General features: G+C 41.5%; 1 protein-coding gene across 5 annotated transcripts in view; it reads left to right on the plus strand.

The window, feature by feature from the left end:
• The window catches only part of phactr4a (phosphatase and actin regulator 4a), a 211,364-nt gene that overhangs the window by 81,767 nt on the left and 111,279 nt on the right, over positions 1–18,318 (plus strand). For 4 of the 5 annotated variants that reach the window (XM_060904802.1, XM_060904803.1, XM_060904801.1 and 1 more), the window contains one exon: positions 15,081–15,120. In XM_060904802.1, coding sequence (XP_060760785.1) covers positions 15,108–15,120 — 13 coding nt within the window. In that variant the 5' untranslated portion in view covers positions 15,081–15,107. Of the gene's footprint in view, positions 1–15,080; positions 15,121–15,376; positions 15,525–18,318 lie in introns of those variants that run through there. The other variant, XM_060904800.1, reaches the window with a different exon arrangement.

The raw sequence follows: 18,318 nt of genomic DNA on the forward strand, positions 1-18,318 counted from the left end.
ACACATGTCGGCCCGGGGGCATTTTGAGTTATTGACAGATTCAGAAAGTACAGTTTCTAAGCTTTCCAATGATGCCTTCCATGTGGAGATCTGACAATATTTGAAGAATGTGTGGCCTTTTGAAGGTGTATACTTCTTAAAACAGAAAAGGGAGAAAATCGCCCTCAAAGTTTTCCATCTCAGCTACTCTGGGTGTAGGGCGGGGACATAATGCTGCTCATTTGCATGATATTAAGGAAAGCTCTACCCCCGACTAGCTAGCACAATGCTACTTTCATGTAAACAAAGATCATCACGTCAGTTTTCCTTCCATGCAAAGTATGCCCAGAACAATTATGAAGTACAAAAATAAGTCCTAAAGTATACTTTAACGTTTTGTGGTTGAAAAATTACTCACACCGTAAGAAAGAAAGATATCACGATGATGACACAACTAACACAACACTAGTTTCATGTAAAGCCTCGGTCACAACTGGCCGTACCGTGCTCCTACGGCCGGTCTACACGCAAGAAACGCACAGAGGGCACGCGTGAAACGCACGAGAGCGCGCGTGTGATGTGCTGATTTTCGAGCCGCAGACTGGCTGTAGAGGTTCTTTGTCATGTCAAACAGACTCTACGGGCGCTTAGGGTTTTTTCAGGTTGCAAGACAAACTTACGGCCAACGCGCGTCTTTCTCCATGAACAAAAAAAAAAAGCAGCGATTTGGGAAACGGCAAAAATCACACGGCCAAAAAATCGTACATCCGGTTGTGACCTAGGCTTAACCAAACCACAACACTCTCCGTTACATGCAAAAATAACCACACAGCCTTAGATTAATAAACTTACCCCATCAGAAAGAGAAACGGCGCCTTGCACACACCAATGCCTCCGATGGAATGTAATCCTAGCTTCCTTTTGGTTGTTTTTTTTTGCTAGAAATGGTGATCTCCGATGTAAAAACCGTGCGTCTGTTTGCTTCGCGGTGTTTCAGCTCCTCTGCGCTCTGTTTAGCTTGCTCATTCCATAGTGAAATCACACGCCTGTATGCAGTTAAGTAGCCACGAGCTCAGCTCGTATCATACAGCTGATTCGCGAAAAAAAAAAGACTTGAATCATCATGTGAATGGCCCATATGGTAATTTACCCACACCCCCCAGCAGGCTACAGTCCTGACAAAAACGAGACAATTTGCAACAAAAAATGTATGCTTTTCCAACAAAACAATCTATTATCTGAAATACTGATTGCATTCTTCAAGATCTCAACTTGCACATGATGGAAAAAAACAAAAATCACAAATTTCGAAAAAAAATGCTTCTTTTGTGATTATCTCGGATTCGTTTCAGCCGACATGCGTCCCTGGATTCGGTGAAGCGTCACACATGAGCTTTCGTTTGGCACCATGACCTTTGACCTTGAGTGACCTTGAAAGGTCAAACTCAAGGTCACGGATTTTCATACTGTAGAACTACAACCTGACATCTGACAATTTGAGAAATATTACCATTATCGACATATACTGTAGGTATAAAATAAGTGCTGCTGGACGAGGTTTGTTTCGCCTGGCGACACTTGTTTATACCATGTTTATAATAAGTTATAAGAAATGTAGTCATTAACAATACAACTCTTCTTACGTAAGAGTTAAAATTTTGAGTCCGAGATTCCAAGTAACTTGGAAACAAAATGACTTTCCAAATGACTCACAACTAGACCATCATTTTAGCCTAGTAAACTAGACCCAACCGCCTAGTGGCCAAAAATATTTTTGCCTACGAGTGGGTCTAGCCTCGCACCATATAAACAAAAACACCCCGGGCATCAAATCGTGCCCGCCAATCACAACGCAAGGTTTTTGTTTGGATTCTTTGGGCGGGCTTTTGCAGGAGTGACGACAAAGCTGCGCGATGCTGGAGAAAGCGCAACAGGAAAGATGGCTACGGCTAGTGAACAGCGCGCGTTTGACTCCGCTTTGGAATCAGTTTTAGAAGAATTAGACTTGGAGTTTTCGTTGAAACATGAGCAGGAAGAGGCTCTCCGCTCATTCCTTTTCAAGAAGGACGTTTTCGCTGTTTTGCCGACCAGCTATGGCAAAAGTCTGATCTACCAGCTAGCTCCGCTCGTAGCCAAAAGGATGGGCTAGTTTGTGCAGTACGAAGAATTAATAAACAGCTTTGAAACATTACTTTTTGATTGTTTCTTATTTTCCCGTTATTTTAAATTTAAGGGAAATTATTTCACCAAACACCACTAAATAAAAACTCTCAGAAACAGTTTAAGCAAACCCTTGAAAAACACTTGAAAAAAAATGTGTATGTGGTACAGACTCCAAACTTGTGGTCATTATCTCCAAACTTCTTAATATCTAGAACCTGTTTATTAATTAATACGCATTTTGAAAAATGATTTATTTTAAGGCCTCCCCCACTGCTTTCTGTCGCTCTGACTACGTCACAGTCACTGTTGCGCTGATTGGTCAGAGCGTTGGCCTATACGCACAGAGACAGTGTGAAAGACAGCGGTTTGTTCCTCCCACACCCTTCAGAAATGTCTACGAACGAGGCCAGACTAAATATTCACATTTAGTCTGGCTTGCCAGGCTACCATCATTTGGCATCCAGACTCAAATCTGCTGGAGTAGAACTTGGAAAATAAAAACTCTATTCAAATATAAATCTACATCCTCCAAAGCATACGACTGTGACTGTCATTCTTTTTATGAATTAAAAAAAAAATGCATACAATCATAACATAACCATTGATTGATTGGCAGTTTGGGACTGAACCTAATACTGTACTGCAACGTTTCATGTAAACTGAACTATTAATCAGTCGACTGGATCAATCAGATACCGTCAACCCTAAAACACTAGTACAACTGCATCGAGCAATAAAAACAGTGAATACTGAGTGTATTATTATTGTCTTATTTAGTGTACCACTCGGGGAGAAGGAGGGGCCTGTGAAGTTTGGCGGGGCAAGGACTTTGGGTGGCCGAGTTATGAATTTTTAAAGGCTAGCTCGAGCCATGGCTCATATTAAAGTTTTCAGCGAGCACAGGGGTTTCAGGGGCGAATACCGGGCCGAGGTGGGGTCATACAATTCATGAGGTGTGTCAGTGCTCAGTGCTCGCACAACTGAACTGCTCACACATGCTTCAGTTTCTCTATACTCATATATACCTCTGCGTGCGCGTGTGTGGACATGGGCTGGTTCAAAAGGGCTCAGGGACAGAGAGGTGCCTGTAAATTTTTGGCGGGGCTAAGACCTACGATGACAGAGTTATGAAATTTTTAAATCGGTCCCGCAGGGGCCCCCGTTTCATAGGCCGTGTTGCGACGTAATGTATTCACCCAGTGTAATATGTGGAAGAAAATTAGAAATGGATTAGACCCATATCTTTACAATTTTTCTCACGGTCCGATGCTTTTGAAATACAGACGGACGCATGCGAAAATTACCGATGAATATCCGCCGGTCCGGCCTTATTTCCCTCACTGACATCACATATCGGGGGTTTTTTTGGTCAGAGCTCCAGCATTTGTACTTTTGAACCTTTTATTGGCTTTATTTGGATTTTTAATTTTTGCTCCAGCTATAGTTTGTGGGAATTTTACTTCCAGACCTGGTACGAATGCGTTTTGTTGTACGAATGCGTTTCTTGGTACTCATTAATACAGATCAATACAAGTCCGAGGAGCCTACTTGGGTTATTGCGTGTGCACGTCTTTAACAGACAGAGCAAAGCTGTGTGATCCGAGCGTGCAGATCGAGCCGTATCAGCAATCCCGGTCATTAAAGAGCACGAGGTTTAAGTTCACAAGGTGTGTCAGTGCTCAGTGCTTGCACAACTGAACTGCTCATACAGTACATGCTGCAGTTTCTCTACACTATCATAAATACCTGTGTGCGTATACTTTATATGGCATCTTGTGCTTGTTTTAATGAACAGAAACTCGCTATCCACACTTATTGTACAAAAGCTCGCGATGATAGTCAGTTTAAACCAAACTACAGTGTGTGAGGACAGAAATGACATCACAAAACAATTAGCGCTGGGATCGGACTACACGGATTTAGCCTGATTTACCGTAACACAACGTTGTCTTGGCTGACATTTTCCACCACGCTACCTTAAAAACGTAAAGCAGAAACGATAGATGGCGCCGGCTTAGAAATGAAATCTCGCATATTCACATTCCACTTCCAACAGATCCCTGTTTAAGCGAGCGTGATTTTGCGCGATCCAAAATGGTGGCCCCCGTTGCAAGACGCTTCGGAGCTGAACAGAAGTAAAAATTGTGAACGAAAATCATTTTAAAACAAAAATGAACGAAATGGCCAGTTAGGGTAAGGTATCGTAATACTCGTGGACGATACGATACGTGAATCGTGGCCGCAGAAATCGTGATATATCGGTGAATCATGCCAGCCTTATTTGGTGCTCATTGTTTACACTCTGGCTTCCTGCCGTCTCTTTACTGGACTTGGATTTTGGGAAACATAGGGGTTTGGGGAGGGATTTCTCGAAAAGATGACTTATGAGGATGATGATGATGATACATTCATCACGGTGATGAATGCGAGTAATTTTTTCTTCGTCGCTGATGGATTATATTCATCAATGACGAGTGTGACGAGCGCCAGCGGGAACCCTGGGTGGTGTGTGTGTGTGGTGGGTTATTATCTATGCCTTCATTATTTAGGCATGTCATGATTCACCCGGTTCATGATATTGAGTTCACAATTAGATTTCCTCCTGATATTAAAAAAATAAAGAAAATTTTATTACCAAAATATTGCAACATTTTATTTTCCTATTCTTTACGAACTCAAATATTCCCTATTTTATTTTACTTTTTTAAAGCAAAACATTTTCTTAATGACCAATCATTATTTACCCACCAGGGCTCAACATTACCTTTAAACCCACTTGCCCTGGGGCGTAAGTGGGGGTAAATTTCCACTTTCCCCCCCAGTATTATCACTTTCCCCCTGTTTTGCGAGTATTACTTTTTTTTTTTTTTAGGAAAACCATAGAATAGTTGTGAATTGCAACATAAAATGAAACTCACACATTGAGTTGAAGTTTGATTATTGATTAAGTTTATTATTAAGTTTGGTTATTGGCTACTTGTAACGGACAATAACAATTTTATCCAAAATAGTTTTTCCTGCCTTAGTCAATTTATTTCCATTTCACACGCATGCAGCTGTTGTAGAGTTCAGTGTGTTTGTGTAGAACTCTCTCAGACTGTAGGCTTATTACAGGTTCATTGTAGATTTTTTTTTTTTTTCTCGTTTCCGTTTCCGGTTGAGAGTACGTCGTGCGCGTTCTGGCTGCCGCTTCTCACCAGAGCTTTTTTTTTTTTTTTTAATTTTCTTTCTTTTTCTATTTTCATTTTATTTATTTATTTATATATTTTTTCTGTGTGTTTGTGTGGTTTGATGTTTGTTTGAGTGTTTTGTCCGCCAGTTGTGGTGTAGCTCCGGACCCAGTTTTGGGCGTCGGTTCCCTCCAGGCCTTGGTTCGCTGTGGGCGATGCCTGCGCTCCCAGCTGTGGACTGCAGTGAGCTCGTTGCTCATTTTACATCGTGGTTGTCCAGTGCTCTGTGCTTTAACCTCCTAGGGCTTAGCGGTCACATGCGTGGACAGCACTTTATGGAAATTCGGAACAAGAATCCACATATGTGGACATACTTTTTCTCTAAAAGTACATCTTATCAAAAGATGATGCTTAGTTTTTATTCTAATCAGGTTCTAATAAGCCCAAATAGCAAAGAGAAATAAAAAATGCATGTAAAAAAAACAGCTTGGGCCTTAGGAGGTTAACACTTGGCGTGATGTTCCGAGTGATGTTGCTCGGTGGTGTCGCGGCAGCTGTGCAGGCGGTTTGGGACACACCAGCGCTCTGCGTGGCGGAGCTTCTCTGCTCGCTTTGTGGATCCATGGCGTGGTGTTTGAGCAATGTTGCTGACGGCGGCGGTGCTGGAGATGTGGGACTTGTTTTTGTGTGCTTTGGTGGGACTGTGGCTGCTACACCACGGGAATTACATCCTGACCCCTACTTGGTGGACTTTTTTTTTAATACTTTTATTTTTTATTTATTTATTTATTTTTTCCTTGTTTATAATTGTAAAGCGTCCTTGGGTTTCTTGAAAGGCGCTATATAAATTTATTATTATTATTATTATTATTATTATTATTATTATTACTCAATAATGTAGAAATCATAAAATAGAAATCTATAACAAAGTTTGTATGAAGAAAACAATAGGGTGCCAAGACTTTTGAACAGTACTGTGTTTGAGAATATTTGTCTTTTTTTTAATATCATCCACCTCTAGGTTTTAAAGGAAAAAAAACACGCTGTGTCATGACAGACAGGATAATGTTTGAATTTAAAATTATTGTTCAGTGTGCAGGTTTAGGGGTGTTTTATATAGACCTGGCAACCTGGAACTGAAGAATTGCAGCTGGTTTGTCATGACGCAGTGCGGGTTTTTATTTTTATTTTTTTAATTTTTATTTTTTTAACCTAGAAATGGATGATTTAAAAAAAAAATGTGCTGCGTCATGAGAGCGGCTGCACTGATTCAGTTACAGGTTGCCAGGTCTGTATAAAACACCCACAACCTACACACGAAACAATTTTAAACCCAAACATTATCTGTCTGTCATGATGCAGCACGGGGTGTTTTGTTTTTTTGTTTGTTTGTTTTTTTTATCTTAAACCTAGAGGTGGAAGATATAAAAAAGAGAGTTACATATTTCATACAGGACTGTGTTCCTCTGATAACAGAAACAAAGCTCCAGCTCTCTCTGCTCTTAATCTGTTTTGTTCTTTCAGGATTTATCGCGCATGCCGCTCCTTGTTGATTTTTTTTTTTTATGCCCGAGTTGTTTGAAACCAATCTGGGTTTTCTGTATCGAATAAGGAAGCGGCTTCACCTGGAAGAAAATCAAACACTTTCATGAAGGCGCTAACTCGAACGCGAGCAGAAAAAAAAAAAAAAAGATTCTTAAGCAAACTTTTCCATCCTCACTTCCGACTTTCTGTTTTTGTAAAATACATTTTAAATACAATCGTGAATTTCTCTGGAGTTTTCAGGCTGAGCTCCTCTCTTCGTATTCTTTAACCGCTCATTTCCTCGTTGTTTTGAAGCATTTGCTTTTGTTTGTTAACATTTTTCTTGATAGCAGGAAAAATTAACCATATTGAAGACAGATTAAGCCTTGCTTGCATGAAAGACGTTGTCTGTCTGACCCCAGCTGTAATTATCATGTGATGCCATGCACAAGGGGTCTATACCATACTACAACAGCGGGGGGGATATAAAATAACCTGCAAAGCAGTAAATCAGGGATGCAAACAGTCCTGCTGCTCAGGCTGCACAAATGTGCGCAGCTTCCCGATTTAAACTGTTTTTTTCTTATCCTTATACTTCCTGTTTCATGGACTGTAACGGATTTGCTTATTTAGTAATGTTAATACAGAATTTACTTTGAAATTATAATCAGACACTCCAACGCCCCCCCTAAAAAAAAAATTCGGATCTGCACGATTCAGCCGTGAAAAAGGCGCCATCCGCCAAAAGGCGCGCTGTTTGCATCCCTGAGTAAATGAAACCGAGACTAAGAAAACAGCCAAGACGTAATGGCGGATACGTAGTGAAGGACGCTTTTAGGAACTGAAATGAAAGATCAAAAAGCCTCATTTTTGTGGTGCCAGTTTGCAATATATGCTCATTCTTACTTCTCATTCTTACTTCTTACTTGTCCTGGGCAGTCGGGCAGTCCTTAATGTTGAGCCCTGCCCATATCTGTAAAGGTTGAAGTAAAATATAATGTCCTATTAACTAAAATATTCTTTTTATTAAAAATGAAAAAAGTTACTTACAAATGGGCCTTTTCTTAATCAACATTTCTGAACATTTGTACTGCCTACATTTGCTTCACTTTTCTTTATCTTTCCGCTGTCTGTAATAAGAGACCGAGCTCTGATTTCTTGTTGAATCTATCTGTACACAATCGCACACCACGGCTCTTTCCCATTTTCGATCCGTCTTCCTGCTATTGTACGCTATTGCGCTCTTTGTTGTCGATACGACACAATTCCAAGGAGGAAAAACTCCGAGATTATGCATCCTGATAAGAGCGAATTTTTTTTTCATCGATTCGTTCCGTGTCTACTTTTATTTGATATTTTTTGCATTACATCCCAAACCTTCATGCGAGTGTATTGTGTAGTAGACTGGGTGAAGCTACACCGAGTGTAGTACACTGTGCTTCGTATGTGGTGTTACACCAACCATGACATCCGGTTCATCCCTGTGGCTCCAAACATGATGAGCAGTAACACTCCACACTGCAAAAAATGGCCTTTCAAAAATAAGAAATAAAAGATTAAAACAAAGCATATTTGCTTGAATCAGGTGAAAAAAATCTGCCAATGGAACTAGTCAAATTTGACTTGGTAAGATTTCTTAAAGTAAGATGAAAAATCTAACCTGTTTTTAGATGAAATAATTCCAAAATAAGATTGGGGAACTTATTATGCGAGATCTGATTAACTCAAAATAATCAAAATAGTTCTTATAACAAGATCGTACTTCTTACATTTAGCCATTCAAGTCATTTTTATTTATTTCATTTTAAGGGTATTTCACTTAAATTCATGACAAAGTCTTAGCAGTAAAAACTGAATTTAAGATAAATACACTAATATTAGGATTGTTAAATTCTACAACTAAGCATTGCTATTAGGGATGGCGAAAACTAAAAAAAATCTTGGCCGACCACCGAGCCTCATTAGCCGGTTAAAGTCGGTTAACCTATGAGTTTAAAATTCTAGAATTGGAATTATTTACAGGGATGCAAACGGCGCGCCTTTTGGCGGATGCCGCCCTCTCCACGGCTGAATCACGCAGATCCGACCTTCCTTTCCCAAGGGGGGGCGTTGGAGCGTCCGACCACAACTTCATCAAAGCAAATTCTTCATATAAGCAAATGCCGCCACAGTCCACGAAACACAGGAAGTACAAGCACGAGAAGAAAACCGCAAATCAGAAAGCCGCGCACGCCCGTGCCGAAGCCGCGCAAAATTTAATGTGCGCAGCTTCCGCGCAAACGCACGCAGCCCCCCGATCCACTGCCGTCCTCCCACACCCCCCACGCCTCATGGACTGCAACGGCACCCGCCTATTTAGTAATTTTAATACAGAATCCACCTTGAAATTACAATCAGACACTCCAACGCCCCCCCCCCCCCCCCCAAAAAAAAAAACGGATCTGCACGATTAAAAAAAAAAAAAGTCGGCATCTGCGCCTTTAGTTTGTGTGGAGAGATATGATCTGCAATAACATGCATTGTTGGCTACAGACCAAAACATACTTTCAGAATGCACTGGCCAAGGCAGGACTAAACTTGACGTGCCTTCTAGTAATAATTAAAAAAAAAAACAATAGTAATTTGTAAGCTAAAAAGCCTGTGTCTACACTTTTCTCTTGCCGAGTGGCAGCTGTGTTCAACTGGGGCGGGAGGGCGGGACATGACTGAATGGGTGTTTCTGATTTGTCAGCTGTCGTCCTTACACCGCATGGCATGCCCCAAGCATTTACAACACAGAATTCCAGGTTCTCCGCTCCAAAATCGGCAGCTTCAAAACGATTGATTTTTTTTTTAACCGACACCCAAAAAGAAATTAACCGGTTGACGTTGATTCGGTCAACCACCGGTCAAACGGTCATCGGTTAACATCCCTAGTTGCTAGCTTAAAAGATTCTCCTTTTGTGACCTGTAATTAGTAAAATACTCTAGATATGAGACCAGAGACTATCTTGAATCAAGTTGACGACACGTGTAGCATTGCGACAAGTTTATTTTTTTTCCCATTTCAACATTCAAACATTAAAACATCTCTTAAGATTCCACTTCCCCAGGACCTCAGGCACCAAAAAAAAAAGTCTACGCATTTTGACTTGGTGCTTACACAACGCCAAAGCAACAGTGCATTTTGGGGGCACTGACTATTCATGTGTACGAGGGGTTTACAAGATCAAGCACAAAAAAAACCCCAAACAAACAAAAAACACTGAACGTAACTCACAGCATTCCAAAAAGCCCTCACTAAAACACCCTCCACTCACTCATAGCCTTTTTGAAGGCACTTGTCTGGTCTAGAGTCTGTACAGCATCTAGAAGGAGCTCACTCTGAATGACTGAGAAAACAGTCGCAGTTAACTTAGGATCTGTAAGGTGGAGTTGAATTGTAATGAAAGATTCAAAGATTTCAGTAAAGTTCATTTATTCCCAAAACAAGCATACTTTTTTTTTTTCTTGAAACAAGATGAACCGCATTTGACAAATGTCCAAAATGTACTTACTTGTTTTAAAAAAAACTTGTTTTATTTTCAAAGGTGCTCCAAATAAGACTTTTTCAAGACATTTTGTCTATACAAGATTTTCAAGATGGACTGTCTAAAAACTAGCCTTTCTAGCTAAATGAGGTTTTGCTTGTTGGGCAATTATGTCTTATAATAAGGGTGGCTAGATGTTTTGACTTGAAAATAGACAAATAAACTTCCTAAGATTTTTATATTTTGCAGTGCAGCACACACACACACACACACACACACACACACACACACACACACCAATGCTCGAAAACCCTCATGTCCAATCATCCGAGATGACCAAAGTCTGTGCAAGGACGAGTAAAACTTTAATGGTAATCGTCCGATCGGACGACAAAAGTTAGTGCTGGCAACCTAAGCAGCACAGGTGCTAAGAGAGCAGGGAAGCAGTCTAAAGTAGCTCGTCTCGTTTCACAGGAAATGCATTAAGAAGTTTTATTCATCAACACAATATATAAAATTACAAAAAAATATATATTGAGGAAATCATTCAAATTTCCTTGTTTTTGGTTATAATTTGTCGAAGTATGTAGCCTATGTGTTCAAGTCGACTGGAAAAGCTCGGCTCAGAGAGCTCCACGTAATGATGTAATTATACCAACTGGCGACGAGGGTCAAGGACATCGTGTGCCATCAGCGTGGTTGAATGGGCAGGTGTCAAACTCAGAACTTTTCTATCACAACTAGAGTTAATTATAAACGATATCCCTGAATAATGTTCCGTATTGCTTTCGATGGTTTCATATATTTTGTAATGATATCATTTTTTATTTTCCAAATATCGATCAGCATACCACCATTGTGGCACGGGAGCCTGTGATCGGTGGACAGCCGACAAAGGGTGTCTCCCATTGGTTGTAAATCGTGACACAAAAATGGTAAACGCATACGGGACCCACTGATTGGCTGTTCGCATCCTGAAGCCAAGCGGAGATGTCCGGCATCTGTTGCTGTTGTCCAAAGCTAGAAAAGCTCTACTGCCGGATCACTTGGACAATCTTGGTCAGAAAGAAGCGAAGGATAGATATACACAGAAATGAGAGTTTATTAGCGGTACAAAATTCCTCGAAACGACTGGAGTGCCAGTGCAGATTTGTGGCCTAATGTTAGCATTAGCTACATGTTGGAATATACGTTCTTTTTTTCCCAAAGAGTCCTGACACAGAAGAACAGTTTTAAAAAACTGCAGAAGCAAGAACACCTTCTTTATGTAAAGACTTTTTCCCGACATCAACTTTCAGGAACAGAATGTTGTGAAAGCCAAAGCATTAACTCTCAAAGGGCTTTGACCTGAACTGTGGGCTGGATGGTATCCCCACCCCTCCATGACTCGGCAACCCCAAGAACGTCTAGTTACAGAGCTATCTGCACTCTGTCGTTTATACAGTACAGTGATGCTTATTATTGTGAAAACAGTACCTGAAGTGTTATTATTTGTAAAATAAGAAAATATCTTGCTCTCGACTTTCAACCAGTATTGTAAGATTTTATTTTAATTGTATCTAATAGTGGATGGAACAATAATTAGGAACGCTAACAGAATCCGCACATTCCAATTGTAGTTGTAGTCATAAGGGGTGTTCACACGGCACATATTTGCATCGATGCTGCGCCGATGTATTTTGTTGCGATATATCTTACACCGGTGTAAATTTTGTGGCGCGTTCACATGTCACAAACCTGCTTACTAGAGAGAAGCGTGTTAGCACCGGTGCAGCCCCACTTGCGTTCACACGACAGTTTTTGCGACCGTGCTATACGATAGTAATAATGCGGAAATGAAATATGCGCATGCGTGAAAATGTACTTCCTTTTCCCGTCTTGTTTGTGATTGATATATCGAAAAACCATGGTTTATACTTCTCCAGACAAACTTTCTACGTTGTGGTCTATCAGACACCGTAAAAGAGAGAAAGGAAAAGTTGCGCAAGTACAAGAGAGCACGAAGACAACGCATTCTACAATTCATTCGGCAACAAATCGACGACTTCGTGTCATTCATGGCCATGTGGACGGTTGTCATGGCATCACCAAGCGCCGGGAAAACAACGTGGATGAAGACACGCAGTTCTGTTTGGTGGGAGAGAATTGTCAACAGATCGTTTACTCATTCAGACTGGATATCAAACTTCAGAATGAGCAAGGAAGCATTCGGATATTTGTGCGCCAAGCTTCATCCATCCCTCTCATGTGTAATGACTGTCATGCGTTAACTCAACTCACGCGTAGCGAGTCTACCCCTGTAGCGTTCAGATGTCCCATTTTATATCGGTGCTGCCCCGCAAACTAGCATTTACTCCGGAGTAAATTTCTTAAACCACCTCCCAAGCAGGGTTAGATTTGCACCGGTTTAAGCAGCTTTCAGGGGCGACACCGGTATAACTTTGTACCGTGTGAACGCTCTACCGGGGCAGCCCCGGTGCTACACCGGAGTAAAAGTTGCCGTGTGAACACCCCTATACAATAACTATAATCATTCTTTGAATAGTAATTTCAATACACGGTTAATGTTCAGTTCCCTCTTCATTTATTCTCGATTCAAAAGGCACAGCTGAGGCAGACAGGTTGTTAAGTGTGTAACGGATGTTTTGGGTGTTGCTTGCTCATTTGGCAAGTATGGTCAAGCAGCACCCAAAACATACTTGCTCACTCACTCACTCACTATCCGTTTTTACGTCTTTTATCCTCGATGCAGAGGGTTGGACGGCGCATGGTTCGTCAGAGTTCTCCAACACCTTCTGTCTTGGGTGTCAGTTGAACTTAGACCAAGCCCTTTAAGGTCACTTTCCACACACTCCCTCCATGATTTCTGTGGCCTCCCTTTCCTTCTGTTGCCATCAACATTGAAGTTGTAAACGCGATTTATTATTGAACTACTCCTTTGCACATGGCCATACCAACGGAGTCTCCGCTGCTGGAGTGTAGACTTTAGATCTTTAAGAACAAGCTTCTCTCTTAGGGTGGCAGTTCTTGTTCTGTCGTCAGGTCTTATGTGGCAAAGCCAACGCAACATAGCCCTCTCATTTCTTTCGAGTCTCTTGATATCACTATCCTTCACCAGCCAGCACTCGCTACCATACAGCATAGCTCCTCTTATGCAGGTGCTATACACCTTCCCATGGGTTGACAGAGACAGGCTCCTACTGGACAGGACTGGGAGTAGCTCTCTAAACTTGCCCCATGCACATCTTGTTCTAAGGATAGTAGCAGCCTCACAGCCACCACCAGGCGTAAGGGTATCCCCAAGGTAACAGAACGAGTCTACAACTTCAAGCCTTTGGTTGCCAATGACCACATGGTCACATGGTCTGGTGTCGATTGGACGGGCTATTCCGCAACACCTACTACATCTAAAGGCAGAGTCAGCGGTCAGCCTTCCCTTGATGCCACTACACCTCTTGTGGATCCAGTGGGAACAGCCTGAGCATAATATAGAGTTGCTGCCTACACCACTGCGACAAACACCACACGGGTGCTTTCCAGAGTCCTTGAGAGGGTTTAGGTTTGGACCACAGAACATAACCTTAGTTTTGTCCATGTTCACCCGTAAGCCTTTTGACTCTAGCCCAGCTTTCCAACGATGGAACTTGCCCGAAAAACAATTCCACTTGCCCAGAGCTTTATTTTATTAAGGCTGGGAGATTTTTTTTTGAGGACTGCACACCCACACCAAGGAGTCAGAATGCAGTTAATGCACGAGTCCAAGTCATGAGTCCTTCAAATTAGGGCAGGAGTCTGACTCGAGTACTAGAAGCCTGGTAGTAGTTGATCGTTGAAATAACAGTAGAGTAATAGTGGTGGTGGTGGTGGCAATAATAGTAGCTGAAGTATTAACAGTAGTAGTAATAGTACACTACCGTTCAAAAGTTTGGGGTCACTTTGAAATGTCCTTATTTTTGAAAGAAAAGCACTGTTCTTTTCAATGAAGATCACTTTAAACTAATCAGAAATCCACTCTATACATTGCTAATGTGGTAAATGACTATTCTAGCTGCAAATGTCTGGTTTTTGGTGCAATATCTCCATAGGTGTATAGAGGCCCATTTCCAGCAACTATCACTCCAGTGTTCTGATGGTACAATGTGTTTGCTCATTGCCTCAGAAGGCTAATGGATGATTAGAAAACCCTTGTACAATCATGTTAGCACAGCTGAAAACAGTTTAGCTCTTTAGAGAAGCTATAAAACTGACCTTCCTTTGAGCAGATTGAGTTTCTGGAGCATCACATTTGTGGGGTCGATTAAATGCTCAAAATGGCCAGAAAAATGTCTTGACTATATTTTCTATTCATTTTACAACTTATGGTGGTAAATAAAAGTGTGACTTTTCATGGAAAACACAAAATTGTCTGGGTGACCCCAAACTTTTGAAGGGTAGTGTACTTCAACTCCTATTAATACTAACAGTAGCAGTTTTAAGAGTTGTACTCTTTGTATTCGTGGTGCTTGTAGTAATAGTTACCGGTATAATAGTAGTTGAAGTACTAACAGTCGTAGTGTTTGTAGTATTTATAACAGTCGCAGTAATAAGATCGCATTAGTAACGGTTGTAGTAAGAGTAAAAATAATCACAGTAATATCGGTTGTAGTAGTAAATGACGTTGCACATTCGTATCTGTAATGGTCATTGTCATTTTTCTTCACTAATATCTCACTACTCTTCCTCTTCTCACTTTTAGATACCTCAGAGCTGCTGCGATACTGGAATGGAAAAACGAGGTAGGACACCGTTCGTCATTTATTTATTTATTTATTTATTTATTTATTTATACATTCTTTCAACACGACTAGCTATCTTTCAACCCTTCAAAGGTACACCAATGAAACTGTCAGGTCTTTCGTTCTGGGCAACAAGTCATCAAAGTGAAACGTAGTCATGTGTGACATCATCAGAATGCAAATATGTGCACCAGGCAGGGATGTGATTGGTCACAGCTGATCATGTGAGTCGGACGCCTGTCGAGTAGGCGATATCTTGAGCTCACGTCGCACAGCATACACACCTTCAGGTGTGCCGTTCTCTGGTTCTTTGTACTTTTCTGTGTGTGTGTGTGTATACGTGTCTCGGATTACAGACTCTATGGATGAAGAGAATCACGGTGTAGACCAGAGAACTCTCTCAGGTAGGATAAATCCTGTTCAGGAGCTCAGGGGTTGAGTGCTGAGAGCATTTGTGAAAAATCTTTCACGCTGTTGCGCGTGTGTGTGTGTGTGTGTGCGCGCGTGTTTGTTTTCCACTCCCAGGTCTGAAGGGTCACGTGACTTTGTAGTCTTTTCACGCCTGAGTGGTTTTTCTGTTTCAGCACACCTGATTCATTAAGTTTCATCATCGAAATACCAAGCTCTGTGTTGTTGTAGTTTTTTATATATATATATATATATATATATATATAAAAAAGTGTACTTTTTTCCTTTTCGTGTTCCATGCTTTACGTTTGAAGCACAATCTGTATTCCTCATGACCTACACGAGCAAACGGACAGAACAGAGGCAGGACGCAGGATAAGAGAATAAAGACGTCGAGTTTTCCGAGCCAGCTTGATGAGTTAAAATGCTAATTGCTACAGTATCATTCTGTTTTTTCTTTCAGCCTCTGGTGTCGTCTGGTTTCTGTTCAGGGAGTGGTGCGTTTACTGCCCTTCCTGCCATCCATTTTACTGCTGTTTTCAAAGCTTAAGTGTTTAAAATGCAAAGTTTTAGCTGAACGTTTACTGACAACTGGTGCACTTTTTCATATAGCTAGATGGGTAGCATGCTATAGATGCACAATGGTGTAACATAGGGGAAAAAAAAAAATTCAGGTTTTGATTTTATGCACTGAAATAACTATTAGGCACAATTTTTACAATATCTACATAAATGAGTTGTTTTTACCCATTTTAACCCTGAAATCAGCATTTTAATGATTACCCATAATGCATTGTTTATCGCGCTAAAACAAGCAAAAACGTCATAAGACAGTGGAAATACTACCTTTACTACCTTCACGTGGCGTCTTTCTCGATCGCACGTGCCTAGAAGCGTACCTTCTAGAACATTCCTGGGTGGTATACGGACTGTCACGTAGCCTAGTTCGGTTGTGAAACTCACTAGGATGGAGTATTTTCGCGAGTTTAGTGGCAAACCTTTCCGCCGCAGTTTCTCTATTCTCGAAATTTGTAACCTGAAACCCTACAAGAAACGTTTCATAATGTTTGGGATTTTGAAAAATGCTTCTAGCACATTTATTTCGCTGTATTTTTCCGTGAAACTTGGCATAAATCATCCTTAAGTGATGAGCGTGACATTGTTATTTTGGTCTGGGTCACGGAGTTAGTTGGAAGCGGGAGAAATGAGAGTTTCTCAACTACAGCAGCACTTCTCACCATAGATGGCTGGCGTGTTTCACAGCGTTTGGGATTTACTAAATCGACTAAATCTCTAGATCTACTGAAGCTACGAGGATATAAATCACCAGGATTCTAATTTACTGGGTGAGAAGTATTATATATATATTTTTTGAAAGGTTTATTCGTGCTACAAGTCCATGAAAGTTGGAATTGTTCGTGAAGGGGTTGGTTAGATTTTGGTAGCGTGACGCGCACAACAAGCAAAAGAAAAAACAAATTTTCTTCCGAATTTCCTTGCTTTATCAAAATTATTTTTTGATACATTAAAAGGCTGTGTTTATAATATTTAAAGGTCCCATGGCATGGTGGTTTGTTGATGCTTTAAACGGGCTCGTGGAGGTTTCCGGATGTTATATCCGCAGCCTTTCTTGAAATGAACCCTCGGCACGTAGATATAGCCTCCTGGGAGAAAGCCCCATTTCAGCGCTTTTCCCAGTGCGTCGTTTTGCTAATGAGAAGCAGGAGGCGGGGAAGGGTAGAGGGTGGGGGCGGGCCATGGGGGGAGGGGGAGGGGCTTGACCAAGCTGCGCACACATACTCGCTGCTATCAGCACCTGTAGCCACGCTGCTAAGACAAAACCCCGTTCTCCCTCGGACTCCTTTCGTAAACTCAAAGTGACACAGAGAGTGAGAGTGTTCGGAGTGGTAGTTTACGAACGTATAATACCCTAGGCTTGAACACGCACTCCATAACCAAAGAGGATAGAAGCAGCAACTGCAGCAACATATCGCTTATCCAACAGAAGACATGCATTGCGGAGCAATAGTCAAACATAAGCTCATAAGTTACAGTCAATTTCCAGACTAAACTCAGTTTAACAGAGCATGCTGCATGCTCTTTAGTTTTGTAGCTCAGATTACCTGGCTAACTGCAGGAAGTGATTAGCTGCACAGCTAATGTAGCCATTGCAAGGCTAACGCACCGATTTTAAAACACGGCAAAATGACCAGTTCTGCACTTACTTGTTCGGTGTTTGTGGCTGATGCGGCAGGGATGCTTGGTACGGACCCAGGCTTCAGTGACAGTTGATGTGCAAAACCTGCCCTGTACTGTCCCAAGTTGTGGAAACATTCCTCAGGAAAATGCTTCCGACAAACATACACCGTCTTAGGTAGACTCGACGGCGTATTATTGGAGTAAATAAAATTAAGCCACTGCGTCTTCAGGGGCTCTCCCGTCGGCAGTAAAAACAGACTCCTTTCTGTGTTGTCACATCCATGTACAGCGCAACTTCCATGTTTCGCTCGCTTAGGTGATGCCATGTTGTTGTGTCCTCTATGGTCTCCTCACTACAACTGGGCGGGGCAATCCATACAGTGGGTGGGAATCCGGGGGGCGTGGGGATCATCTCCCTTGCTGACGTAGTAAAGGGAAGAGCTTATCAACGCGACTAAGGGTGTATTCAGACCAGGATAGTTCGATAGTTCACTTGCTTTGGTCCGAACCAAATGGTTTTTTTATTTTTTCATTTTGGTGCGGTTCGCTTTCACACTGTACATTTTAGTAAGCGGACCAAAATCTGTCAAC

This window comes from Neoarius graeffei, chromosome 22, assembly GCF_027579695.1.
Source record: "Neoarius graeffei isolate fNeoGra1 chromosome 22, fNeoGra1.pri, whole genome shotgun sequence".
NCBI classification, from domain to species: Eukaryota; Metazoa; Chordata; class Actinopteri; order Siluriformes; family Ariidae; genus Neoarius; species Neoarius graeffei.